Source organism: Callithrix jacchus, chromosome 8, assembly GCF_049354715.1.
Source record: "Callithrix jacchus isolate 240 chromosome 8, calJac240_pri, whole genome shotgun sequence".
Lineage (NCBI taxonomy): Eukaryota > Metazoa > Chordata > Mammalia > Primates > Cebidae > Callithrix > Callithrix jacchus.
Window position 1 is genome coordinate 92,111,218 of NC_133509.1, and position 27,416 is coordinate 92,138,633.

The following is a 27,416-nucleotide window of genomic DNA, read 5'->3' on the forward strand; positions in this document are numbered from 1 at the left end:
GTAAGCTTAGTGTTTAATGTAGCGTTACTGTGACTTTCCTTTAGAAACTCACTTTTATTTATCTCCAATCTACTTTTTTGTCTATTTTTTTTTTTTTTTTTTTTGGTAAATAGCATTTTTTACTTTTGAGACAGAGTCTCATTCTGTCACCCAGACTGGAGTTCAGTGAAGTGATCTTGGTTCACTGCAACCTCTATCTCCTGGGTTCAAGCAATTCTCGTGCCTCAGCTTCCCCACTGAGTAGCTAGGATTACAGACAAGCACCACCATGCCTGGCTAATTTTTTTTTTTTTTTTTTGAGACGGAGTTTTGCTCTTGTTACCCAGGCTGGAGTGCAATGGCGCAATCTCGGCTCACCGCAACCTCCGCCTCCTGGGTTCAGGCAATTCTCCTGCCTCAGCCTCCCGAGTAGCTGGGATTACAGGCACGCACCACCGTGCCCAGCTAATTTTTTGTATTTTTTTAGTAGAGACGGGGTTTCACCATGTTGACCAGGATGGTCCCGATCTGCTGACCTCGTGATCCACCCGCCTCGGCCTCCCAAAGTGCTGGGATTACAGGCTTGAGCCACCGCGCCCGGCCGCCTGGCTAATTTTTGTATTTTTAGTAGAGACGGGGTCTCACCCTGTTGGCCAGGCTGATCTTTAACTCCTGACCTCAAGTGATCTGCCCTCCTTGGCCTCCCAAAGTGCTGGGATTACAGGTGTGAGTCACTGCACCCGGTCCATCTATTTGTTTTACAAAATCTTATTTTCCTTTTAAAACCATGGTGAGGTGGCAGGTCTTAAAGATAGAGCCCAAAGGACCACATTCATGCCCTTGTGTAGTCCTCTTCTTCATTAACTCCAAGCTGGCCTATGACTTTAACCAACAGAACCTGTTGAAAGTGATGCAAAGCCAGATCTATGAGTATCTTTTAAGAAGACTGGTAACTTCCATTTCCTCCTCTTGGGACAATTGCTTTTGGGTGCCCTGGGCTCATATGAGAGAAATCTCTGCAGTGTCCTGCTGAAGAGATCATGTGAAGCTGCTCGGAGACTATATGAATAGGGAGCAAGGTCCAGCTATCTCAGTTACCTCCAGCTAATGGGGACTCCAGATTACTCCAGCTACCTCCAGCTAATGGGGACTCCAGATTACTCCAGTCCTAGTTGTCCAAAATGTAGTTCAATTTCAATGACATGAAAGATTTCAAAAGGGAACAGCAGAAGAACCATCTAGCTGAGCTCAGCAACGCTCAGAAAAGTGAGACAATAAAATGGCTGTTGGTTAGTCCCTACGTTTTGAGGCACTTAGTTATACAGCAATAGTTAATAGCACATATAACAGGCCTATTAACCATAAGGCTCTAAAGATATCATTTCTTTTTACCAAAGTAATTTGCTTTCCTCAAAGTAATTCATATATCAGTTTGAAAGATTTTGAGAGTAAAGCAAACTTTCAATGCACTCAGTGTCTAGGTTAATGAATAGCATTCTTATTCTCGATCAAAAAACTCATCAAAAAGTGGGATTCTCTCTGTCCTGGTCCTCACCAGTGCTCGTGGCTTCTTCTCATCTTTCCCCAACTCATCTGAGTCAGAGCTGGAACTGTCCCAGAGAAGCTGTCCCTGGGTCTCTTGTTCATGAAGCCGTGTTTCCATTTTGCCAGTTTTCCAGGGACAGTAGTCATTCACTGATTGATGTTTAAAAAATTGTGCATTCTGTGAATTTCCTACAAAAAAAAAAGTTTATTTAATTTAATTTTTTCCTAGCAATGATTTATTTATTTATTAAGTGTCTAGCTTAATAAACAATCTGCTTGGTGGTTTTTCAAACTATACATACATAGTTTGAAAAATTATATATATAAACTTGAGTTACATATATATGAATTCAACTGGTGTCTCTGTAAGCATAAAACATTGTTTTAGTTATTTTTTAAAAGATTTAAATCTAGAAGTCACAATAATATATCTAATACATTAACATTTTGCCACCATATTGCTTTTATCATATATATGCATCAAAAATGTTTTATATATATATATATACATGCTTTTCAACTGAACCATTTCACAATTAGTTGCAGTCACCTCCCCCCTAAATATAGCACTACAAATCTCTTAAGACCAAGGGAATTTTCTCTACATAACTACAATACAATTATTACACATAAGAAATTTAACATTGATATAATTTTCTAATATTTGGTCTATTTTCTAATATATGGTCTATATTCAAATATCCATGGTTGTCCACAATAATCCCCATTACAGCTACTTTTTATTTGCTGTTTAAGTTTTATTTTTTAGGTCCAGGAGCCAATCTAGCATCACACATTGGATTTTATTTTCTCATCTCTGTTTCCTTTAATTGAAGAATACTCTTCTCCCCTTTTCTTCTCTCTCTCTCTCACAGTCTCTATACCCCATCACTGTTTCTCCTCTTTTGTCTCCTCTTCCAGCTTCATTGTCTTTTTCATTTTTCCTAATGCTGACATTTTAAAGAATCCAGGTCAATTATTTTGCAGAATGATCCTAAATTTCAGCTTACCTTATTGTTTCCTTATGATTAAATTGAAGTTAAACATTTTGGGCAAGAATATCACACAGGTGGCATTGCCTAGTGTTTTTTATTGAACATCTATGTGCGAGACATATAATGTGTACTTCTGACATGCACATCGACTCTGGCTTCATAGCAGAATCACCTATGCAGGCTTTTAGAAACAGATGTCTAAACTGTACTCCAGACCCATAATACTGGGAAGTTCACTGTATCAGGCATTCTATTTTACTTTATTTTTTTTTTATTAAAAGAGGCTATTTATTTTTAGTTTGGGATTTGATTTATGTGCATCTGTATTTACCTTAGCTTTTTATTTAAGCAGTGACCAGCATTCTTTATAATGCACTCCAGAAAGCAACAGGAGCTTTGTTCAAGGAAAGCTGGCTTTTAAGAAAACAAAATCTTCCCAATCACTTTGGAGCTAGAACAATAATCCTAGGTCAAAGCCCAGAGTTTCCCACTAGAATGGTTGAAACGACTGTAACTTTTTGATGTCTTCTTAATGATAATTGTTTACTAAATCTTTCAGCATAGTTTATGTAAGCCCTTGATATCTGAAGCTGTGTACTGTTACATAAGAAAATCAAGCATTTCTTTTTGCCCTGTGCTGTGCATCATATTTTAAAAACTACTTTATTAAACTATGATTGACATACAAAAGCTATGCATATTTAATGCACACACCCTGATGAGTTGGAAATAAGCATTTTAATGTGAGAATTCATGCCTTGTGATTTGTTGGGCCTCAGTGAGAGGCTACCGGCTTTTCCCCTTGAATATTATTATAGTGATTGTAGTTGCCTCTTTAGATAGCATTGGCAGATAACCACGTTGATTTATGTCTGCAGCCCTGGTCACTCTCCTAAGCTACAAAGGACATTTTGTAAAACCGGACACCTCCACTTTGATGTCTACTTGGCAATAATAGAGCCCCACTTTCTCTCAGAAAGGTGCTTCTGATCCCAAATACCCTAATTCAGCAAATGGTACTACCTTTACTCCATTATCTGCCTAATTCTTCAAGAGAAACCCAGGAATCCACCTGGCCTCCTTACCGTCTCCATCCACTTACATCTAACCTGTCACCAGATAATTCTGATCATGCTGTCTTCTAAAGATCTCATATCTGGCTGCTTCTCTCCTTCCTCATGATGACCCTACTCTCCCGGTCCCAACATCATCTCCCACTTGCGCTTTTGCTGTGTCTTTATAATTGTTCTTCCTTTATCCTCTTACTTTCCCCTCTCCACCCCCGTTCTCCACAGTGTAGACAGAGTGAAATTTAAAAATATGAACCTGCTTATGCCACTATCTTGCCTCATCAGTGGCTTCCCATTGATCTTCAGATAGAGTTTAAAATTTTTCTCTGACATGGCTTACAAGACCCTGTGTGATTTGGCCCTGCCCATGTTTTCAGGACCATCTCCAGTGATTCTCTGAATCTCTCATCCACCTAGAGTCCATCCGTGTTCCTTCCCACTGCAGGGCTTTTGCACGTGCTCTGGTTAATTACCATTATGAACATTCCAGCACCCATGGTCCTCACACTCACATACCTTCCTGCCCCCTTCATCCAGCTACTTCTTATCTCAGTGTAGATATCCCTTCCTCATGGAAACATTCCCTGACTCCACAGATACTAGGTCTAACTGTTATGCTCTTGTTAAACATATCTTTGTTAAACATCTCTATACAAGCTCCACAAACCAGCAACCACATCTGTCTGACTCATCACCATACAATGAATCGACCTCACAATGCCTGGCTCTTGGTATGTGCTAAATAAATACGTGGTGAACAAATAGATGAATAAATGAACAAACAACCGACCAATCAGAGAATTTTGGGAGATGGGCAGTGTCAGTAACTTGGACGTAGGAAAGGCCCTGTTCATTGGGGCTCCAGAGTGCAATCATCTCTGCTCTGCAAATAAGTCAAGAACTACCAGAGGCATCACTCAGGGAACAGGAATTTTCTAGAACATCCAGCTATAGGCAGGAGCTCTGAAACAAAAGAGCATGTTTGTTTGTGGTGGGATCTACTGAAATATTAATGATAGCTGGAGTCCCACAATATCCTTGATGTTATGAAAATTCAGGTCTAATGTATGAGACAAAATTCAAATATTTAGTTTCGTCCTTGACAATCAATCCATTGTCACTCATAAAGTATCACATACATAGTTTTGTGAATACAGCATTAAAATTTGAGAGCTGCTGAGCTAGATTTCTTATAGCTTGTTACATTTTTATAAATCCTTGTTTACTTCTCTGTGGTTTATAGACTTTAAAAAATAAAAACACAGTCTTTAAAAACCTAAATGGGTTTCAGGTGAGCGAGTAAAGGAAAGTGTATCCTACTCCAAAATTAATTTAGGGAGAGAGGAAAGCAACAGATGTCAGTGGGAAAAATAGGAAGTGATGTAGGTAGTAGAAGAATCACATCAAGCAGGAAAACTGTTTGATGGTTGTATATTTTATAATATATGTTTCAGAAAAATGTATCACTACTATATCAAACCCAGAATTTCATATTCAGAGCTATATTAAAAAATAAAACAGGGCCGGGCGCGGTGGCTCAAGCCTGTAATCCCAGCACTTTGGGAGGCCGAGGCGGGTGGATCACAAGGTCAACAGATCGAGACCATCCTGGTCAACATGGTGAAACCCCGTCTCTACTAAAAATACAAAAACTTAGCTGGGCATGGTGGCGCGTGCCTGTAATCCCAGCTACTCGGGAGGCTGAGGCAGGAGAATTGCCTGAACCCAGGAGGCGGAGGTTGCGGTGAGCCGAGATTGCGCCATTGCACTCCAGCCTGGGTAACAAGAGCGAAACTCCGTCTCAAAAAAAAAAAACAAAACAAAACAAAAAAAACCAAAAAACAAAAAACAGAACAAGATTCTTTATAGAAAGACGGTGCAGGTGGTCAGATAAGACCAGAATTTTGAAGGTGACATTCAAATAATGGATTCAGAGTGACACATCCCTGAAGCACATGAGTGTTTTCACTATAAGACATCAATTCTATCCTTCTTCAGTTTTGTCTATATTCCCTTACATTTGTATGGCACTTTACTTTTTTTTTTTTGAGACAGATTCTCTCTTTGTCAACCAGGCTGAAGTACAGTTGCATGATCTCAGCTTACTGCAACCTCCGCTTCCCAGGTGCAAGTAATTCTCCTGCCTCAGCCTCCCCAGTAGTTGGGATTACAGGCATGCGCCACTAATCCTGGCTAATTTTTTGTATTTTTTGTAGAGACAGAGTTTCGCCATGTTGGCCAGGCTGGCCTCGAACTCCTGACCTCAAGTGATCCACCCTCCTCAGCCTCCCAAAGTGCTGGGATTACAGGCATGGCCATGGCCTGTAGAGAGCCCAGCCATACATTACATTTTATATGTGCTTTCATTCATGTTAATTTTTACATAAAACTTACATGGTATATAATGCTTTATTCCCATTTTACAGATGTGGAAACAGATTCATGGAGGTTAAATAACTAGGATTTAGCTATATTCTTTCTCAAGAATAACATTATTTAGAAAAATATACAGTTAATATTTATTGAGCGGCTATCATGTGTCAGGTACTATTCTAGAAACAAGAAAAGGTCCCTGCCTTCATGGAGCTTACATTTAGTAGATGCACTACTGGGGCTCAGGGAAACGCTTTGAGGTCAGTGCCAGTGCTCTTCCCACCCACTATGTCCCTTCATACCACGGCTTTCAGCAAAGGGTAGGAGCCACATAAACACATTAAAGCTCATAGACTTGCACACCAAGAAGAGTGACGTTCACTATGTGTTTGTTATATATAATTTGTGTCGTATGACTGAATATGTAATTTATTATATGAATGTATGTAAAATACATGTAAAACACAGGTGATTTCATTTCAAAGATGCAGTAGAAAGCAGCGACTGACTTTTGTCTCACAAGAGAGCCACAACCTTCATTTCACCTTTCAACAGGGGAACGAGAAAGGGCGAATATGACATTAAGTAAGAGGAGACTGCTGCAGAGAATCCTTAATGACCAGACGCTGATAGTAGAATGCTTATGTAAGTGTGTGATCTTAGCTACACTTCACTTGTAGGAGAAAGTGAACTACTTTTAGAAGGCAGGGAAAGAAATCAAAGATGCTCTGGGAATAAGTAAAAAGGAATCACCGCTAGGATAAATGCCAAGCATAGAGGTGAAGCCTGTCGGCTCAGGAGTCAGGTGCCCTGTCTCTTGAGTCACGTGCATCCCAGAGCAGCTTCACTGGCTGCTATGACCTTGCACATGAGATTTGACGTCTCTGGACCCAGTCTCTTCATCTGTAGAAGAGAGGTGGTAATAATTTTCACCTTGTAGAGTTAATATGAGGATTAAATGATGCATTTAAAATTCTTAGAAGCACTTGATAAATACTAGCTGTATCCATTGTTATCCAGATATCCTACACTTTTACATGCACAGTGAAAACTGATGCACAGAACAGAATGATATCCTCTGTAGGCACTGTAATTTCTCCATAATCAAACAAATTTCCAGTGATATTTGCCTTCTCTTTCCAACAACTTCAATAATAGGCAAGTGAGTTGATGCAGACATGTCATTCTGAGAGTCTAGTTAATTATGATATCCTTATAACAGGAAGAGTTAACATTCTCTATCTCATGCTAGTAAAATCCACATTTTCTAGGCTCATTTTGTCATGTGTATCTATACACGCACACACACACACATATCTACACACGCACATGAGTTGTTACAAAGAAAAAGTTCTCATAAAATTGAAGTGTTGAAACAGCTCTTAAGGGTTATCTAGTTCGTCTAAGTCTGGCTAATGTTCAAAATCACTTGAGGAACTTTTAAAAAGTAAAATTCTTTCGCCTTCAACCTAGAGATTCAGATTCAGTAAGATGAAGATGGAGACAGGACTGGGTGTTTCTTTAGTTTGTTTGTTTGTTTTGAGATGAAGTCTTGCTCTGTCGCCCAGGCTGGAGTGCAGTGGCATGAACTTGGCTCATTGCAACCTCTGCTTCCCAGGTTCAAGCGATTCTCTTGCCTCAGCTTCCCGAGTAACTGGGATTACAGGCACCTGTCACCAGGCCAAACTAATTTTTGTATTTTTAGTAGAGACGGGGTTTCACCATGTTGGCCATACTGGTCTTGAACTCCTGACCTCGGCTGATCTGCCCACCTTGGCCTCCCAAAGTGCTGGGATTACAGGTGTGAGCCACCATGACTGGCTCTAACACTGGGTGTTTTTGAGAAGCTCCTCAGGTCGTTCTGTTTAGATCTGAGCTTTTATGCACTATTGATACAGTTATGCCTCCCTGCCTGGCGCTTGAATTGGTTCCTGCCTGAGTTACTCCGCCTATCCTCCCTTCTCTACACTGTCACTTCCAGGAGAACATGAGCTCCAAAGTCTGCCAGTTTCTTTAACTTTCCTTTCAGAAGTCTCAGAGTGCAGCCGTCTCTTGAAAATAAGGTCAAGCAGTCATAACCCCTACATTTGCAAACTTTTCCAAAGCTGTCCTTGACAGAGTTTCTAGCCCTTGGTGTGCTGGTGGGGCTGCGTGAGAGTGCAGGTCAAAAAGACCTGGCCTTGAATCCTGCCTCTATCACACTGGGGCAAACAGTAACTCCTACCTTCTAGGCTGTGTGAGAATTAAAAGAGAATGCATATTAAAGGCAAACCACAGTACCTGGCTGATAGTAAACACTCAATAAACCTTAGCTTGAACAAAATGAAGCAGCTTTAAGAAGCATCAGGAGAGCAGAGGAAAACTCCTTTCTCCACATGCCAGTTTCTCCTTGGTCCCCTCCAGGTCTGAGACATCTTCCAAGGACTTAGCCAGTGCTGGATTTTCTTGGCCTGCTCTCAAGTGATGACTCTTAAGTGTCTAACTTTAGCTGAGGCTTTTTTTTCTTGATTGTTTTGCATGTATTTTTTAAGGTATTGTTTAAATGGTAAAAATTGTTTATGTGACTACAAAGCATATTTCATTCTGAGACCTGGGAGTATATGTTAAACAGATGCCCCAAGTAGATTTTAAATTATTCAGCCCTTTCTTATTTAATTAACATATTGATTAAGCATCTTGTTTCTCTGAGCAGGAGCAGTGTCTCTTTCAGCAGGCCATTTTGCATTTTAGAAGCTCAAGACCTCCAGAGACGTAGCCAGCTTTTCTATGGCTCTCTCAGTGGTCAGCCCGTCCTGCTCATGTGGGGATTTGGCCCACAGCACAGTAATCTATGTGTGTGAACAATACTGGAAATTTCAACTGTAGGTTTGCCCTGGGGAAATACAAACAAGGGAAACTTAATGGGGCTCTAATTGGTGGGGCAATGTAGCGTAGAAGTTGTGGACAAACCTGTCCATTAGAAAGCATAGAGCGATCTGAGAGTATAGAACGATTTGGCCCGGCTGAAATGTGGGGCTGGGTGTGAGAGCAGCAGAAGATGCAGCTAGAAAGGCTAGGTAGGCAATGACTAGATCCTGAAAAGTTTAGAGTCCCATGTTGAGTTTTTTATTTTATTTTATTTTTTTGAGACAGGGGTCTTGCTATGTTGCCCAGGCTAGGTTTTAAAATTGGGGCCTCAAGTTATCCTCTAACCTCAGCCTTTTGAGTAGCTGGGACTACAGGCTTAAGTCACCACACTTAGCTCCGTGTTAAGGAGTGCAGATGTTGTCATCAGGCTGACAAAGAATCATGGAGGATTATTGTTTTTCTAAGCAGGAGAGTGAAACGGTCAGATTTGAATTTCATAAGATTACTCTGATGTTAGTGCAGTGCTTCTAGAACTTTGGCATGCATGAGAATCATCTGGCAATCTTGATAAAATTCAGGTTCTCGTTCAGTAGGTTGGGGGTACAATCTCCAATTCTGCCTTTCTTAATAAACTCCCAGGTGATACTGATGCTGCTGGTCTGTGGTGATACTTTAATCATCGCATAGAGTTAAGAATCACTTAAAGTTAAGTGTTTCTTAAACTCTAAGGGCATCACAATCACCTGGAGGGGTGGTTAAACCCAGAATCAAAAACTTTTGCAGTTTTTGATTCAGTCACTCTGGCTGGGGCCCTAACAGGTTCCCAGGTGATGCTCTCCACATGGAGAGCTATTGAAGTGAAGGGTTGATTGATGGAGAGTAAGACCCAAGGGGAGGGGCCCAGTCAGGAGACTATGGCTGGAGTCTTGGTGTAACAGGACCAGGGCTGGATCTAAGGCAATACTACTGGGAGTGGAAGAAAAAGGGCAGATTTTACTGCTGGTTGACATCAGCAGGCCTTGGCGACTGACCAGCTGTAGGGAGATAGGGAAGACTGACATTGGAGGCCTTGCCCACTGAGCCAGCAGATCATCAGGAAGAGGAAGCTTAGGGTGGCCAGTGATTGATTCTAGAAGTTCTGAATGTGCCAAAGAGGGTTGACCTGCAGGGAAAATGGTGGAGTCGGGGAGAGAAGTGTCTGCACTTCTCTGTACCCAACCTGCTGAAGCAAATTTGCCCTGTGACTACAGGCAACGTATCTGTATGTGATTCATTCAGTTTAACCACAAGATGAGGCCATTTTGCCTTTTCTCCTTCTAGGGATAAGGCAAGGCTTGAAATGATGCATGCAAAGCATATTAAACCCATACAAAGAAAGAGACATTTAATTACCAAGCTTAAGCTTCTGTCTTTTCCTCCCAGCCATCCAAAATTACATGACAACATGCCCACTATATTCTGGGAAGTAAAAATCTCAGCAAGAACTCAAAGCTGTTTGCTGTCTTCTCACCAGGCTCCCTCCCTTGGTAGTTTATTTGATGAAGTTTTAAAGACACTTGAAATATTCTACTAAAAAAATGTACATGACTCACCAGGACCTTTGCTCAAGATTTCATCAGGCAACATGGTTAGAAGGTCATGGGCATCATTCCTTGGGGTGCTTCGAAGGATTTTCTTGCCTCTGTGGTCCCTTGGACTTTGCTTATTAATTCTTGCCTCCCCATGAAGACTTTCCTTTAACTCCATTTGGGCCTGAAAATCATCAACCATAAATGGTCATGTTCTTCCCAAGCTACTTTCACCAGAATAAATCGACAGATCAGCCACTTTGCAAGTAGTAGACATCTGCAGTCTTCTAACCAGAACATGTTAGAAGGTATAGGAACTTTCTAACTTTTCCTGTTAGAAGGTATAGGAACTTTCTAACTTTTCCTGTTAGAAGGTATAGGAACTTTCTAACTTTTCCTGTTAGAAGGTATAGGAACTTTCTAACTTTTCCTGTTAGAAGGTATAGGAACTTTCTTTATTCACAGGCTTGTTAGGAGAAAGGTGAGTGTGCCCAGTCTCAAAAAGGTATGGCTCAGTTCGTTTGAGGACCCTTATAAAATGTGTTTCTGTAGGCTAGCTGATATGACTGGAGTTGCAGAGAGCAGTAACTACAGACTCATTTCCTAGAGGGAGGAATTTGGAATATGACAGTTACAGGCATTACTGGTAAAGGAGTTTTGTTAAAAAACGTCTTTCTCATTAGGTAATTCTATGGCATGATTTATAGAGAGAGGCCTAGGTAACAGAATGAAGAACAACTCACCCCCTCCCCCTTTCACTAAACCAAGAAAAATGATCTAGGCCCATTTTCCTATGTCCAGAATGTCATAGGAGCTGTTTTTAAATGGAGATTTGAGACACCCAGATACATCCTTGATAGGACTGAAAGCTTAGAAAAGACTCAACAAGATTATTAGCAGAAGGAATCTTCCTGATTCTTCTCAGCTTTAGTAGTTGAACTTTCAGCCTCAATGACTACATTTAAAATGCTAAGTAAAGACTGGCTATCTATGCTTGATATATTCACGTGTCAGGGCAGTGATTATGTGATGAAAATTTGGTAAATATAACACTTTTCTCTTCTCATATTTACCTCTTGTCTTTTACGGATCATTTCCAGCATTTGCATCTTATGCAAATATTGTCTGTTTTCAGAAGTGTACATTGGAACCTGCATTTTCTTTTCCAGCACCTGCTATGAAAGACAACACACTTGTTAGTATGGGGCAATTTGTTACTGACTCTGCAATTCGTAAGCTTAGATCCTTTTTGAAACAGAGTGAGATCTTAATCAGTCATAACCCAGAGAGATATCTTGTGATGGCAAAAGCGGACCATTGTCTGTCCCTGACAAGTCCTTTCTGTCACCATCAATGAATGAAGTGGCTCTTTGATGTGTATACATGTAGTTTTTAACATTGCTATAGAGTTTTTCAAAGCTTAAAAGGGAATATCTTTCCACATCTCATTTTTGATAAGATATCACTTCCCTTGTAAACAGATACTTATGTTATCTCCCCAGAAATGTGTTCTGGTTTGGGGAAACCTTTCTTTTTCTCCCTGCCTCTTCTACCATTGACTAATTGGCTGGCTATGAAATGAGAGGGAATCCACTGAATGGTGAAATGGAATCTATTTCTATAGAGTACATTTCCATATGCCAGCCTAAGCCTTGGAGAATATTGCAGTTTAGGGAGGATTTGAGCTTATTTGTTACTCTGAATGTCTCCCTGCCAGTGCATCATAGACTCCTTGGGACAGTGCAGACGGTTATTGAGGGCAGCCAGAGGTGAACATACCTTCATTTGTCATTTGCTGTCGCCAGGAAAGGTGATGTGTTTGGTGACACCTTTTGTGTTGCTGTGTGGATAGTGACTGTCAGCTGATGTGAACTCAGGGAGGGGCCATCTCCGCAGATGCTGTTGGCATCACAAACATGGCTTTGAGGACCTGACTGTACCGGGACATCTTTACCAAGTCAGCCAGCCACACAGCAGCACCTAGCTAGCTCCAAAACAAATTAGAGGTGGAAAGTGGTGAAAATCTGCTTCTACCTCCCAGCTTTCATTTCTATGTAAGGGGAGTTCTAGTCAACAGAGCATTACAAGTGCATAACAGGGAAAAGATACACAGAAGACATTTCCTGGGATTACTTTTTGGTGAGGTTGTGGCAAATAAATTAGAAATAACTTGCAGATAAGATTTCTCCTGCAAACTGAGAACAAAGGGCAAGTTTTAAACTGAGGGGAGGAATGAAAGGGAGGACTTATGCTGAATTTTTCACAGATTTGAAAACTTTCAGAATCAACAATTTGTAAGTAAAAGTCTCATCCACAATGCCATTTTTAACACAAAGCAGGAAAGGGCGCAGAATTCATGCAAGAGGTAAAAGCCACGGCCAGTTGGAGGCATGCATAGAAGAGAATAAATAGCTTTGAAAAGTTCTTACTCTGAACGACTTAACAGTTTGATTTGTCTTTGAACTTTTCTGTGCAGAGAGCGCTTGAAAGGATCAGCGTGCTCCAGTGCCCCAATCCCGCGTCGCCCACCTTCAGTTCACCTCCCTGTCGGGTTACTGCTGCAGCTCACCTTTGCTTTGTGCATTGTCCTGGCTTCTCGCTGGCTCAGGAGTCTTCCCGAAGTAATTACTCGCGGCAAGTCAATGGGTTCAAGCTTCTAGAAGTTCAACGTTTAGAGCAGTCAGCATTCCTCATGCCATGAGATGATGAAACACAAAAGCCAGACATTAAACTATCTTAACACTTTGCAAAAACAGCACTTATTTCTGGGAGCATACAGGAAAGGTGATTCTAACAGCATTATAGTTATATTGGTGGAAAAGGCTTTTCAAGCTCTCTGTGTTCTTTATTGTTCTAGTGTACTGTCTCCAGTGCCTTATTGATCTAAATGTTGGTCAGAGAGTTAGAAGACTAGGAATCCTCTTCCATCTGCATTGAGGGACCATGTCCAAAGTTATCAAACCACCAGGATCTTAGAATATTAGCGATAAAAGAGACACTGGGAAGTTATTTTATTTTACACATCCCTTAGGTACCCAGCTGAACTATTCCAGCCCTTAGGGAAGCAATCTGTTTTAAAGATCCGTAGAGAACCTTTTTGGTAGTGATTACTGGTGATTACGAGACACATTTAAAATGAAAGTGTCTAACACATCTCAGAGCTGTCTTTTTCTAGGAGGGGCTTGGCTTGATAGAGATCGTGTTGGAGTTTCAGGGGGCCACTAAGACTGGGCAGCAATCCATATCAACAGGTCTGCCTCCAGCCCTTAGTGCCTTAGAAAACTGAGTACTGAGAAGTGACCAAGCAGGTTTGGGAGACAAAGGCTGGTCTTCTTACACTGACATGCAATGGGGAACATGGAGTTGATCTGTTCCTTCAGTGACTACTACATGCCAGACATGGGGATGCAATGGTCAGCATAAAAGGACATGGCCCCTCATGGAGCTTACAATCTATGCATAATAGATATTCTTTTGCTTGTGTGATTATTCAAGTGATAATTACAAACTGTGGTTAGTGCTTTGAAGAAAAAATCTGCAGGGCAGAACTATGACACTACATAACTGAAGGACTCAAGCTGAAAAATGAGGTGTTAGGGGTTGAATGGTGCCTCCCCACAAAATTCACATGTTGAAGTCCTAGCACTCCAGAATGTGAACTTATTTGGAAATAGGGTCATTGCAGATATAATTAGTTAAGATGAAGTCATAGTGGAGTAGGGCAAGCCCCTAATTCAATATGATAATGTTCTCATAAAAAAGGGGAAATCAGAACACAGACACACACACAGGCAGGTCACAATGTGAAGATGAAGACAGATGCTGGAGTGATGGTTCTTCAAACCAGTGAATAATATCAAAGAGTGCCAGAAAACAACCTAAAGCCAAGAGAGAGGCATGGAACAGATTCTCCCTCCCAGGCCTCAGAGTGAACCAACCCTAGGGACACCTTGATCTCAGCTTTCCAGCTTCCAGAGCTGGGAGGCAATGTTTGTGTTGTTTACGCCACCCAGTTTGTGGTACTCTGTTACAGAAGGCTTAGCAAACTAAGGCAGGAGGGAAAGGGCTAGGGAGGCAATTCAAGAAAGTGCCCTAAGGTAGTACCTTTTCAGTAGAAATGGCAAGATTGGGAGTTTTAAGGGGGCTAAGGTGTGCTATAGCCCTGAAGTGAAGAGTGATCGTGATCTGTTAAAGAATGGAAAGAAGTCGGTTGGCTGCTGTTTAGAGTAAGTGAAACAGCAGCTTGGAATGAGCTGGGGAGGTGAGGTAGAAGCCTGGCAGGACATCAAGATGGTGGTCCCTAAAGAGCAATGGGAAGCCACTGGCATGCATTAAGCAAAGGAGTGACATGATTACATTTCTTTTTTTAAAAAAGGTCACTCTGGCTACAGTGTGGAAACCAGAAAGGGGTAATTATGAATGTGGGGAGATCAGTTCTGAGGACAAAGATGATGGACTGGGGTTGAGGGAGGGAAATCGATGAGCTCTACAAATATTTAAAGCTGACCAAATAAGATTCATTATGGTTAGTGAAGTGGAGTAGAGTCCTCAGTGCAAGGGAGGGAGGGTGTTATCATTCACTGTGAAGGGCAATCCAGAGGAAGACCTAGTTTGGGTAGGATGTAGAAGGGAAATACAAATTTGATTTGCAGCAGATTGAGTTTGGGACACCTTAAAGACAGGCCAGCAGAGATGTTGAGTTATATAGGGAGCTTGGAAGGAGAGATCTGTGCTGGAGATTTGGAGGGATAATCCCAGGGTAGAGCATGAGTGAAGCCAAGGTCACGGGCAAGGTCAGGAGTGAGAAGAGAAGAGCCAACAACTGCAGACTCCAGGAGTTCCAGTGGTGAGGCTGGTGGCCAAGGAGACTGGAAAATGATGGCTCAAGAAGCAGGAGGAAAACCACGAGGACACGATGCTGCAGCAGAGTGTGAGCCCCACTCCCACTGTAGTCCAATGCTGAAGGCGCATGCTAATTTACTTTAAAATGGTTTTGTTTTGGTATGATCTGTTATATTACTAAGGGGCAGATTTGGAAGTCAACTTGGCCTTCAAGGTGACCAGGATAAAAAGAGAGAGTGGAACTGTGGAAGATAGATACTAGATATTCAGCACTGGTAATAGGGAGCATGACCTGGGTCCCCCACTACTTCCCTGTAGAACCATTTCTATGTCCCTGGTCCTGGACTGGAGAGAACCCAGCAGTCCCTTCTGCTGGAGCAGCTCAAAGTACACCTGGTAAAGAAGAGAAGGGCAAAGGATATGGAGACAGAGAAGAGACAACAAGGGGAAGAGCTCATCTTTATGTTAGACTTGTTCCAGGTAGTAATTTGCATTTGTGGTGGGAAGTGGTTTTTGGTTCCATTCTCACCTCAGAGGAGGAAGTGGGTCTTTTAACATAGCTTAGCAAAGATGTAATGAGAGGTGATCAGTCCTAGTAAGAGGAGTTTCTCTGTTCCCCTGGCTTAACTCTGCAGGACATGAAGATGCAAAGCAAATGGGTCCTGCAGGCAGAAGAGGCAGCCGCTGGTCAAGTCAGAACACTGCAAGAAAAGGAGGAGAGAAAAGGAAGGGAGGCCAAAGGAGAGGGGCCTCTCAAGGCACCTATGGGAGGAAGAATTAGCAATGATCAAAGCAGAATTTCTAGAAGTCGGGGAGAACAAGTGTTTGTGCCATCCTCTGGACAGGGAAAGTGTTCAGGATTCGGTTCTTTCTCATTAGGCCTACATGCCTTTGCAGCCATTACTGCACATCATGTCCAGGGTTATAAATATGTCATCTCATTCAATCGTCATGTGAACCTTGTGGATAATTATGATGAGTTCCCATTTCAGACAGGTTGCTGACTTGTCTAAGGTTGCACAGCTAGAAAGTGGCATCTCCAGGATTCAAGTGCAAGTGTGTCCAGCTCCAAATCCAAAGCTCTTTTTTGCACCATATGTTCTCCAAAATGGTTTATCACCAGACTTTTCAGGGATTAAAAAAAGTAAAAGAAATTCCTGGCCCATTCACTAGAGATTGAGATTCAACAGGTCTGGGATATGTCCTGGAAATACGTATTTTCAATACTCTCCCAGGGATTCTGATGATTTTTTTCTAGGTTGGGGGCCATTGACTTCCACATTGCCTCCAGTGAATAAAGGAATGACATCAAAATAGACTACAGAGGATATTTTGTGGAATATTATTGAAAAATTGAGTCTGAAAAAGCCAAGAATTTTTGCTTTAATAAACTCATTTATCCATAAGTTCATAGACCAAGTGTTTGCTTTGATAGTATAAATATGTAATTAACAACAGATTTCTTTCTTCTATCTTCAGCCTTTCTATTTAAAGACACAATTCTTTTATTATTATACTTTAAGTTCTGGGATACATGTGCAGAACATGCAGGTTTGTTACATAGGTATACATGTGCCATGGTGGTTTACTGCCCCCATCAACATCTAAATTATCAAGTCAGAACACTGCAGGAAAAGGGGAAGGAGAAGAAGGGGAAAGGAGGAGATTTTGAGTAATAATCCCAGAGTAGAGCACGAGTGAAGCCAAGGTCATGGGCAAGGTCAGGAGTGATAGTAAAAATATGTAGTTAATCATAGATCTACATTAGGTATTTTTACCTACATCATCTACATTAGGTATTTTTTCTAATGCTATCCCTCCCTAGCCCTCCACCCCCGACAGGCCCCAGTGTGTGATGTTCCCCTCCCTGTGTCCATGTGTTCTCATTGTTCGACTCCCACTTATGAATGAGAACATGCGCTATTTGGTTTTCTGATCCTGTGTTAGTTTGTGGAGAATGATGGTTTCTAGCTTCATCTATGTCCCTGCAAAGGACATAAACTCATTCTTTTTTATGGCTGCATAGTATTCCATGGTGTATATGTGCCACATTTTCTTTATCTAGTCTATCATTGATGGGCATTTGGGTTGTTTCCAAGTCTTTGCTATTGTAAACAGTGCTGCAATAAACATACATGTGCATGTGTCTTTATAGCAGAATAATTTATAATCCTTTGGGCATACACCTAGTAACGGGATTGCTGGGTCAAATGATATTTCTAGTTCTAGATCCTTGAGGAATTGCCACACTGTCTTCCACAATGGTTGAACTAATTTACACTCCCACCAACAGTGTAAAAGCATTCCTATTTCTCCACATCCTGTTGGTTCCTGACTTTTTAATGATCACTGTTCTAACTGGCATGAGATGGTATCTCACTGTGGTTTTGATTTACATTTCCCTAATGACCAGTGACAATGAGCTTTTTAATCATATGTTTGTTGGCCTCATAAATGTCTTCTTTAGAGAAGTGTCTGTTCCTATCCCTTGCCCACATTTTGATGGGGTTGTTTTTTTCTTGTAAATTTGTTTAAGTTCTTTGTAGATTCTGGATATTAGCCCTTTGTCAGATGCATAGATTACAAAAATTTTCTCCCATTCTATAGGTTGCCTGTTTACTCTGATACTAGTTTCTTTTACTGTACAGAAGCTCTTTTGTTTAATTAGACCCCATTTGTCAATTTTGGCTTTTATTGCCATTGCTTTTGGTGTTTTAGTCATGAAGTCTTTGCCCATGCCTATGTCCTGAATGGTATTGCCTAGGTTTTCTCCTAGGATTTTTATGGTTTTAGGACTTACATTTAAGTCTTTAATCCATCTTAAGTTAATTTTGGGTTTGTGTCCTCATTTATTTCGTTGAGCAGTGGCTTATAGTTCTCCTTGAAGAGGTCCTTCACATCCCTTGTCAGTTGTATTCCTAGGTTTTTTATTCTCTTTGTAGCAATTGTGAATGGGAGTTCATTCATGATTGGCTCTGTTTGTCTATTATTGGTGTATAGGAATGCTTGTGATTTTTACATATTGTTTTTGTATCCTGAGACATTGCCGAAGTTGCTTGTCAGCTTAAGGAGATTTTGGGCTGAGATGGTGGGGTCTTCTAAATATACAATTATGTCATCTGCAAACAGAGACAATTTGACTTCCTCTGCCCTTTATTTCTCTTGCCGGTTGCCTTGGCCAGAACTTCCAATAATATGTTGAATACGAGTGGTGAGAGAGGGCATCCTTGTCTTGTGCTGGTTTCCAAAGGGAATGCTTCTAGCTTTTGCTCAGTATGATACTGGCTGTGGGTTAGTCATAAATAGCTCTTATTATCCTGAGATACGTAGCATCAATAACTAGTTTATCAAGAGTTTTTACCATAAAGAGTTGTTGAATTATCGAAGGTCTTTCTGCATCTATTGACATAATCATGTGGTTTTTGTCATTGGTTCTGATTATGTGATGGATTATGTTTATTGGTTTGCATATGTTGAATCAGCCTTGCATCCCAGGGATGAAGCTGACTTTATCATAGTGGATAAGCTTTTTGGTACGGTGGTGAATTTGGTTTACCAGTATTTCGTTGAGGATTTTGCATCAATGTTCATCAGGGATATTGGCCTGGAATTTTCTTTTTTGTGTGTGTCTCTGCCAGCCTTTGGTATTGCAATAATGCTGGCCTCATAGAATGAGTTAGGGAGGTGTCCTTCTTTTTTTGTTGTTTGTAATAGTTTCAGAAGGAATGGTACCCACTCCTCTTTGTACCTGTGGTAGAATTTGGCTATGAATTTGTCCGGTCCTGGGCTTTTTTTTGTTGGTAGGCTATTAATTATTGCCTTAATTCTAGAACATGTTATTGATCTATTCAGGGATTCTACTTCTTCCTGGTTTTAGTCTTGGGATGGTATATGTGTTCGGGAATTTATCCATTTATTTTAGATTTTGTAGTTTATTTGCATGGAAGTGTTTATAGTATTCTCTAACGGTAGTTTGTATTTCTGTGGGATCAGTGGTGATATCCCCTTTATCATTTTTTTATTGCATCTATTCGATTCTTCTCTCTTTTCCTCTTTAGTAGGCTGGCTAGTGGTCTATGTATTTTGTTAATCTTTTAAAAAAATAAGCTCCTGGATTCACTGATTTTTTGAAGGGATTTTTGTGTCTCTATCTCCTTCAGTTCTGCTCTGATCTTAGTTGTTTCTCATCTTCTGCTAGCTTTTGAATTTGTTTGCTCTTGCCTAATTGTGATATTAGGGTGTTGATTTTAGATCTTTTATGCTTTCTCTTGTGGGCATTTTGTGCTATAAATTTCCCTCTAAACACTGCTTTAGCTGTGTCCCAAAGATTCTGGTATGTTGTGTCTTTGTTCTCACTTTTTTCAAAGAATTTATTTATTTCTGCCTGAATTTTGTTATTTACCCAGTAGTCATTTAGGAGCTGATGTTCAGTTTCCATGTAGTTGTGTGGTTTTGGGTGAGTTTCGTAATCCTGAGTTCTAATTCTAACAAGGGTTAAGTGATGTATATCTTCAAGAACTCTCCAGGCTGAGTTTCTTCCTGGTTTTTGAAAAGAGCCTTAAGGAATCATGCTATTCCTTCACAAAAGCCACTAGATGGCAGCAACTAACATTGCAACTGGGATCTCTTCATTAAATCATTTGTCACTTGATTTGAACACTGCAGAAAAAATTGTTGGCGAAATTGGCTTCAGCTAAATAAACCAGTCAGATGAAATTGCCTCAGAATTCTGGGTTTATATGCATGTTCTTTTTCCCTGGCCAGGGAGCGGGATGTCTCACTTCATCATCTTCAAAGAGAACACAGTGAAAGAAACTATTGGAGAATCGGTTAGAACGACATCTTATTTTCATTTTACAATATAAGTTATCATTTGTCTTAAGACTTCTGGATTATTTGACTTCTCAAACAAAACAAATGGTCAGCATAATCAGTTGAAGCGTGTGCTAGGAGATTTGGGAATCTGGTGAAGGGCCAGGGAAATCAAGAGTGCTGACATGAAAGTTGCAATGTCAATTGATTGGCTAGGATGGGTCTTATAGGGACAGTGAGATTTGAACAAATATTTTGAGATGAGGGAGTTATTCAAGGAGATCATTTGAGGACACACTATATGTGTGGGGAAAACACCTCCAACTTAAGCTAGACTTGAAATGGTTGGATAAGAAGGTGGTCAGGCCAGAGGGGACAGTACTAATCAACTCTTCAATAAAAAGGTACATTTGATTTGGAGTTCCCTGGTGGACACTGTCAGAGCCCCTCAGCTCCAGGTTGGATAATGCTAGTTCGTGACTTTCTCTTTATTTGAGGAGTAGATGTTTAGGAAGTAGAAGGTACCAAAAATATAACTCAAATAATTTAGCATACAATTAGATTTGGTTTAATAATTAAAAATGCTTTGAGAATTTTCTTTGGCAGAAATTAGGCTATTAATTAGCATGTCATGAGGGCCCAGCATGTATTATTCTCTCAAAAACTCATTTGTGCTGGAAAACGTGCTGAGCTTCATTTGTGAAGATAATTATAGCTGATATCTTTGGGAGTGTCTGCCAAGTTTCTAGCAATTTCCCTCCTCTTTGGGAGCTGACTCCAGAGTCTACAGGGGTGACTCCTCTGCCCATGTATCTACTGCATGAGCACATCCTCTGGACATAGCTCATTGGACCAGAGCTGGAATCATGAGCAAAGCTGAGCCAATATCCTTTCTTCTAGGAATCTGGAATTGGAGTCAAGAAGGCCAATCTATCCATTTGAGTGGAACTAAAAGATACAAGCTCAGGGTGGCCATATTTCATTGTGTGCCTGTGCCTGAGGAATAGAGAAAACTGATCATTAGAGAGAAAAATATAGCAAATTCACAGAGACGAGATTAGGGCAGACATTTAGAGAGTTCTGCATTTCAGGTTCCAAATCACAATTCTTCCCTGAAGTTTAAGTGTCTCCCACAACTTTGGTTCAATAAAACATTTCTATATCCTTCTAATTAATCATGCTAGTTATTTTTGCTAGTCAGTGAGACTTCTAATACAGAGATGTTACAGTGATGCTACACACTTCTAATACAGTGATTATAGGTCTGCAGTAGCAGGAAGTGCCCGTTGAGTGTATTTTTTCCCTCTTCCAGCAAGGATGATGGGTCTTATTGTCATTCACTCACTCATTCATTTCACTCACAAACTTTTGTGGAGCTCATATTAAGTATTAATGGCTGAAGACATAAGACTGAATAAGGCATAATCTTTGCAACCTAACAATAGAAGAACATTTTTGCAATCCATCCATCTGACAAAGGTCTAATATCCAGAGTCTGCAAGGAACTTAAATTTATGAGAAAAAAAAACAAACAACTCCATTAAAAAGTGGGCACAGGACATGAACAAACACTTTTCAAAAGAAGACATATATGCAGTCAACAAACATGAAAAAAAGCTGGACACCACTGTTCATTAGAGAAATGCAAATCAAAACCACAATGAGATACAATCTCATACCAATCAGAATGGCTATTATTAAAAAGTCAAAAAACAACAGATGCTGGTGAGGTTGTGGAGAAAAAGGAATGCTTTTATACTTTTGGTGGGAATGTAAAGTAGTTCAACCATTGTGGAAGACAGTATGGTGATTTCTCAAAGGCAGACATACCATTTGACCCAGCAATCTTGTTATTTGTTATATACCAAAAGGAATGTTAATCATTCTATTATAAAGATACATGCATGCGTATATTAATTTCAGCACTATTTACAACAGCAAAGACATGGAATCAATGTAAATGCCCATCAATGATAGACTGGATGAAGAAAATGTAGTACATACACACCATGGAATTCTATGCAGCCATAAAAAGGAACAAGTTCATGTCCTTTGCAAGGATGTGGATGGAGTTAGAAACCATTATCCTCAGCAAAACTAACTCAGGAGCAGAAAACTAAACACTACATGTTCTCACTTATAAGTGGGAGCTGAACAATGAGAACAAATGGACACAGGGAGGGGAACAACACACACTGGGGCCTGTCGGGGTTGGTGGGGAGAGAGCATCAGGAAAAACAGCTAATGGGTACTTGGCTTAATACTGAGGTGATGGGCTGATCTGTGCGGCAAACCACCATAGCACACGTTTACCCATGTAACCAAGCTTCACATCCTGCACATGTACCCCTGAACTTAAAAGTTGAAGAGGAAAAAGACATGGTTTTTGCATTGAAATAATTCATGTCTCGATTCTTTGTTTTTAAGATGGTTAGTTAGGGTGTGTGCATATGGAGGTGGAGGTGCAGTGTTTGACTTTGAATTACCAAAGCGCTCTTTTTGACCTTGTTTGACTATTGAGAGAATCAAAGCCTAGCCTAACCTTCTTTGTTTAGAATTGATAGACATAAAAAGTATTTTGTGAACTCTTAAGTACTAGACAAATATTTTTCACTAGAGTAATATCTTCTATTTGAACTAATCAGTTTAGAGGCTTCACAGAAACTATTAAACACGCTCCTTTGAAAGGAAGTATTTGATTTAGGAATAAAACACATTTTAAAACTGTCCTGTTTACTTAGAGGATTTGTAAAAACTTGTAAATTAGATATTAATTTGTTATATTTCATTTTATTTTTCTTTAAAGAATAATTTTATAGTTTCTAATATTTGGGGAAAAGATACTCTTTTGGGACAAAATTATATAATCACTTCAAATAATAGGTGTGAGCTTCTGTAGAAGACCGGTAAATAAAAACCAACTGAGACAGAACTAATCCCCAGCAAATGAACTCCAACATGCCTGGGATTGGTCCAGGCATCTGGGTGAATTGTGTAGCAGGTAGGATTTGGCTTCAAATGTCAGTGATAGATCCTGCTCACAAGAAAGCCCCAAATCTTCCTTCCAATGATGCTCATTTTCAAGGACCACTTTAATCTATGCATTCCCTTTTTAGGTTGAGAGCTCTTAAAATATATAGCTGTTTAGAGAGAACCCATTAAATATTTATTAAGGTGAATGCATTTAAAGCTCTTGCTTTGCTTCCTTGGGATCCAGTGTCCCCAGTTTAAACAACCAGTTAACATCTAGAACAATAAAAGGTTAAAGATAGACGGGCTATAGAAATTACTTATGCTGACCGTTAAGAATACAGACTTTGGAGATCTGGTTGATATTTGGCCTCTGCGAGTCTTTGGGCTAGTGACTGAACTCTCTGACTAGCATTTATAAAACAAAGAGAATTCTTCCTTTTTTATAGGTGGCTAAGAAGATTAAAGGAATGACAATAGATTAGATCACCTAGTATAGTGTCTGACTTGTAGTGGGGTAATTAAATAGTAGTAGCTGTTATTATTTATTACAAGTTATTTTCCCAAAGTCACCCAACTAATCAGTGCTAGATTCAAGCTCCTTGAGTCCCATCACACCTATGTCCTTGCTACTAAACTTGCTTCTTTCAGTTGCCAGTCTTAAAAAGCGCAATCATTGCTAAAGGAAATCTTAAAGTAGCATCATCTTTGCAAATGATGACATTTTCTTTAAGAACATTCTCATTAATAGCCTGGTCATTATCAATATCTCTCTTTGATGATTACAGTTTAAAAAGGGATGTTACCATTATATCCAAGAAATTCCTTATGAAGCCTTTTAAATTCATCTTACTTGCAGTCTTTGGGGTGGATGCCTTTTAATAATACTTGTTTCTTTGTGTTCCAATGGGATGTCAAAATACACATCTCTGGAAGCTTGAAGGATTGGAGAATAAAAAAGAGTAAATCATTAAATATAATTTACAATTACACCAGGCAATCATTGGTTACTAGAGTTTGTCAACACAATTTTGTACCTTTTCAGTTATTTATATCTAACATGGGTTGAATGTGGAGATGAAACACAGAAAGCAGGGAACCCACATTAGTCCAAATGACACTATTTTAGTCTAGACCCAGGATTCAATTTCTGCTCTCTTAACTTCCTACTCAGGTTCATATGCAGGGAAAGAGTTACAAAATTACCAATATGTTGACTGCAAGTATTTTTCAAACAGAATTTGGTCTGGTAAACAGACATTTACTGACTTGTTTTAATTCCATAAAATCTCCTCCCCAAAATATAAGACATCAGAAAAAACATGTAACTTTAAAAAATGAAAATAATCTTCTCAGATAAAATAGATGATAGGTGATTACACAAAGATGAGAAAGAAATGGATTATGTGTAATCACAATCAAATAGTCCTTTTAACTAGGAAAGAAATGTCCACAGGTTGCTACTATAATACAACATAGCAATATTCTTTCCTGATAAAACAAGCCGGGAATACAGAGTTAAGCCTCTATTAGGAAACAGAGAGGCTCAACAGGTCCATATGGATTTTATTTTCCAGCTTGATTATCCTGAGCTCTTGGGAGTGCTACCATGACCAACGCTGCATGAATGAAATTCTTGTCCTTCCCTTTTAACAATCTGGGCACAGTCTGATTTCTAGATTGTTTCGTAGACTATTTTACAGTCCCACTTTGCATTTAAAATGAAAAAATCCCTGAGTAATTATGCATCTCTATCCTTAAGACATGTGAATGACCATTTTAGGAACTTTGTTCTAACTTTTAGTGGGATGGAAACCATGTCCTTATTTTCTTTTGAAAAGATGCCAGTGTACTGAGCAGGACAGAAAGAACAACAAACATATTGGATTTAAAAATGTAAGTATTTTCAGCTATTTTTTTTTCAGAAGCTTCCTACTACTTATTTTGTTTTATGATCTTAGTGATATTATTTCATTATTTAATTAGATTCTCCTCAAATGGCATAGGCTATGTCAGGCATTTATTTTTACCCTTGATTACAAGTGAAAAAAATTGATGAAGTAACTTGCCCAAGGTCATACGATTTGGTATTTGATGGAGCTGGGGTAAGAATATGGAAAATACTTATCAGAATCCTCATGATCTCCTGGTTATTTATATTTAATGTGATTTTGTCATTTCAAACATAAGCACATTTTCCAGTTAGGACTCTAAAGCACATGAATCAGCTTTCACCATTTATTCAGTTACCAAAATCTTTTTTTTTTTTTTTAAAAAGAGTCTCTGTTACCAAAATCTTAAAACTCTGGAAGGGAGTTTGAATAAAAAAGGAATTCTTCAAGAGGAGCATTGCATACTCTTATTACACATTCATGCTCCATTTTTAAAATCATGTCTAATCACCTATATATCTATCTACCATTAAAAAATTTTAAGAGGAAAATTCCCATCCATGTGCTTAAGAACTTGGAGAGTATAAAGAACATAAAAATAGGTCATATGGAACCAACCAAAGGTTATCAGTTCTCCAGACAGTAGCCATAAAAAATCATTCCAGGCAAGATTTACTAGGTACCAAAAGAAAAAGTGAGGCTTTCTGAACAAGGCTTCCAATAAGGGAAACTTCTTGGCGTTAATGATCCAGAAGGTGAAGAAAAGGGAAAACAATATACATGTATACGTATGTGTATATTATAAACATATATTTCTCTTTCTAAGTGAGAATATCTGTTTAATTATCATTGTGGCCATCATAAAATATTTTACATGGCTTATAAAATATCCCAGGATAATTTATAGCCACTTCAGGCTTAGAGCTTCCAATCATAATGTTAAAGAATTCTGTTCGTTCTGCAGACGACCATGAAGAATGTGGGGCTGGGAAAGGGTGACTCATCCACTCCTCTGGACTGCAATAAATCAATTCTGTTTAGGATGGTTTCAAAATTCACGTTAGAATGACTTCACTCCTAAAGTGCTGTTTTGAAAACCACAAAGCCTGGTGCATTAAACTGTACTGGAGAGAATGATTTAAATTTAGAATCTAACTGAAACGTGATTGCTATCGTTTATCACATTAGTATCTATATAATTTTAATCGTCTGGCAAAGCTAGGTATAAACATTGAAAGCATTACAAACTGAGCTGAAAGGAAATGATTTTTCCTTCTCATATAGAACAGTGAAAAGCCCTTTGTGCAGTTTATACTCCCACTCTAATGTACCCAGAATACTTTCAATTGACATTTAATCTTCATTGAAAGATCTGTTTGAGTTTTCAAAGATAGCCTAAATTCCTTTACATTTCAGTAATTTCGGAACTTTTTGAGATCATGGAGACAGTCAGATAAATCTATTAATAATGCTCCTTGATCCAGATGCACACATCTCGTGCTGGGTTTTATGTTTACCTGCAGAATATCTTCCATACGAGGTTTCTTGTAAAGGTGGCAGCTGCCCTTCCGAAGCTTTATTCTGGTCCTGCAGTCTTGCCGGCAAATATGAAGTCTTTTCTTCCAAATTCTGATTGAATGCAAAGTCCACAGGGCCAGCCGAGGGAGTCTCTCCCTCTTTGTTTTGCAAAGGTGCTACTTTGATCACCCTAGGGTGAGCCTTAGAGCGACTCAGGCCCATTTCATGTGAAAGACATTCAGAGGAAAGCTGCGACTGAAGTGGTTTTGGGGTCTTTAATATAGCTTGTTTTAATCAAGGCATTTCAGAAGTTTACCCTGGCTTTACAAAGCAGTCATTTCCTTCTAGCAGGCATCCTTCTAGCTCTATATCACTGCACACTAACCCTTCTGGCCACTTCCTGGGAGGCTGGTTTCCATGGAGACTTCCTTCAACTTTGCCACTTCAGACCCAAAGAATCCAGTTAAACATTGACTTGGTTATGCTACTTTCTGAAATACTCAATGATAGGAAAAGAAGCCACTATTGATTATTAAACAAATATCTAACACCAGTCTAACACCAGGAAGGTTATTAACAGAGAAAGAAAGAGAGAGAGAGAGAGAGAGAGAGAGAGAGAGAGAGAGAGAGAGGTAGAGCAGAGGTTTAGAGAAGTCTAAAGTTGACCCTTTCATTGCAAATACCTTTGTAAAAAACTGACAGCTAAGAATAGCTAAGCCATCTTTGGAATTAAGAGGATGCATGCCAATGACCAAGGCTTTGTTAATCTTTAATTTTAATTAAATGATTTATGCTTCAAATATGAAGGAAAGCAGCTGAGTGGCTAAAGTGTCATTTGATTTTTCTGTTGATGAGTTGCCTTTGAAGGGGATGAATGCATTGCAGGTCAGGAGGATAATAGAAAATTTTTTCCTGGGGATGAGGGGACAAACTTCTTTAATAAATGGTCTAAGTAAACCTTGAGTTTTTAAAGATAGCCTATTTACTATGTTTTTAAATTAAATT

At 39.6% G+C, this 27,416-nt stretch overlaps 1 protein-coding gene across 1 annotated transcript; it reads right to left on the reverse strand.

The window, feature by feature from the left end:
- On the reverse strand, positions 1 to 26,772 carry CCDC198 (coiled-coil domain containing 198). The gene is made up of 7 exons (XM_054239974.2): positions 26,411 to 26,772; positions 23,855 to 23,937; positions 12,947 to 13,033; positions 11,451 to 11,549; positions 10,402 to 10,561; positions 5,267 to 5,389; positions 1 to 1,713 (listed from the first exon to the last, which is right to left on the reverse strand). The coding sequence occupies exons 1-7, from the start codon at positions 26,631 to 26,633 to the stop codon at positions 1,478 to 1,480; spliced, it is 1,011 nt and encodes a 336-aa protein (XP_054095949.2). The 5' UTR covers positions 26,634 to 26,772; the 3' UTR covers positions 1 to 1,477.
- Positions 26,773 to 27,416: the final 644 nt, after the last annotated feature.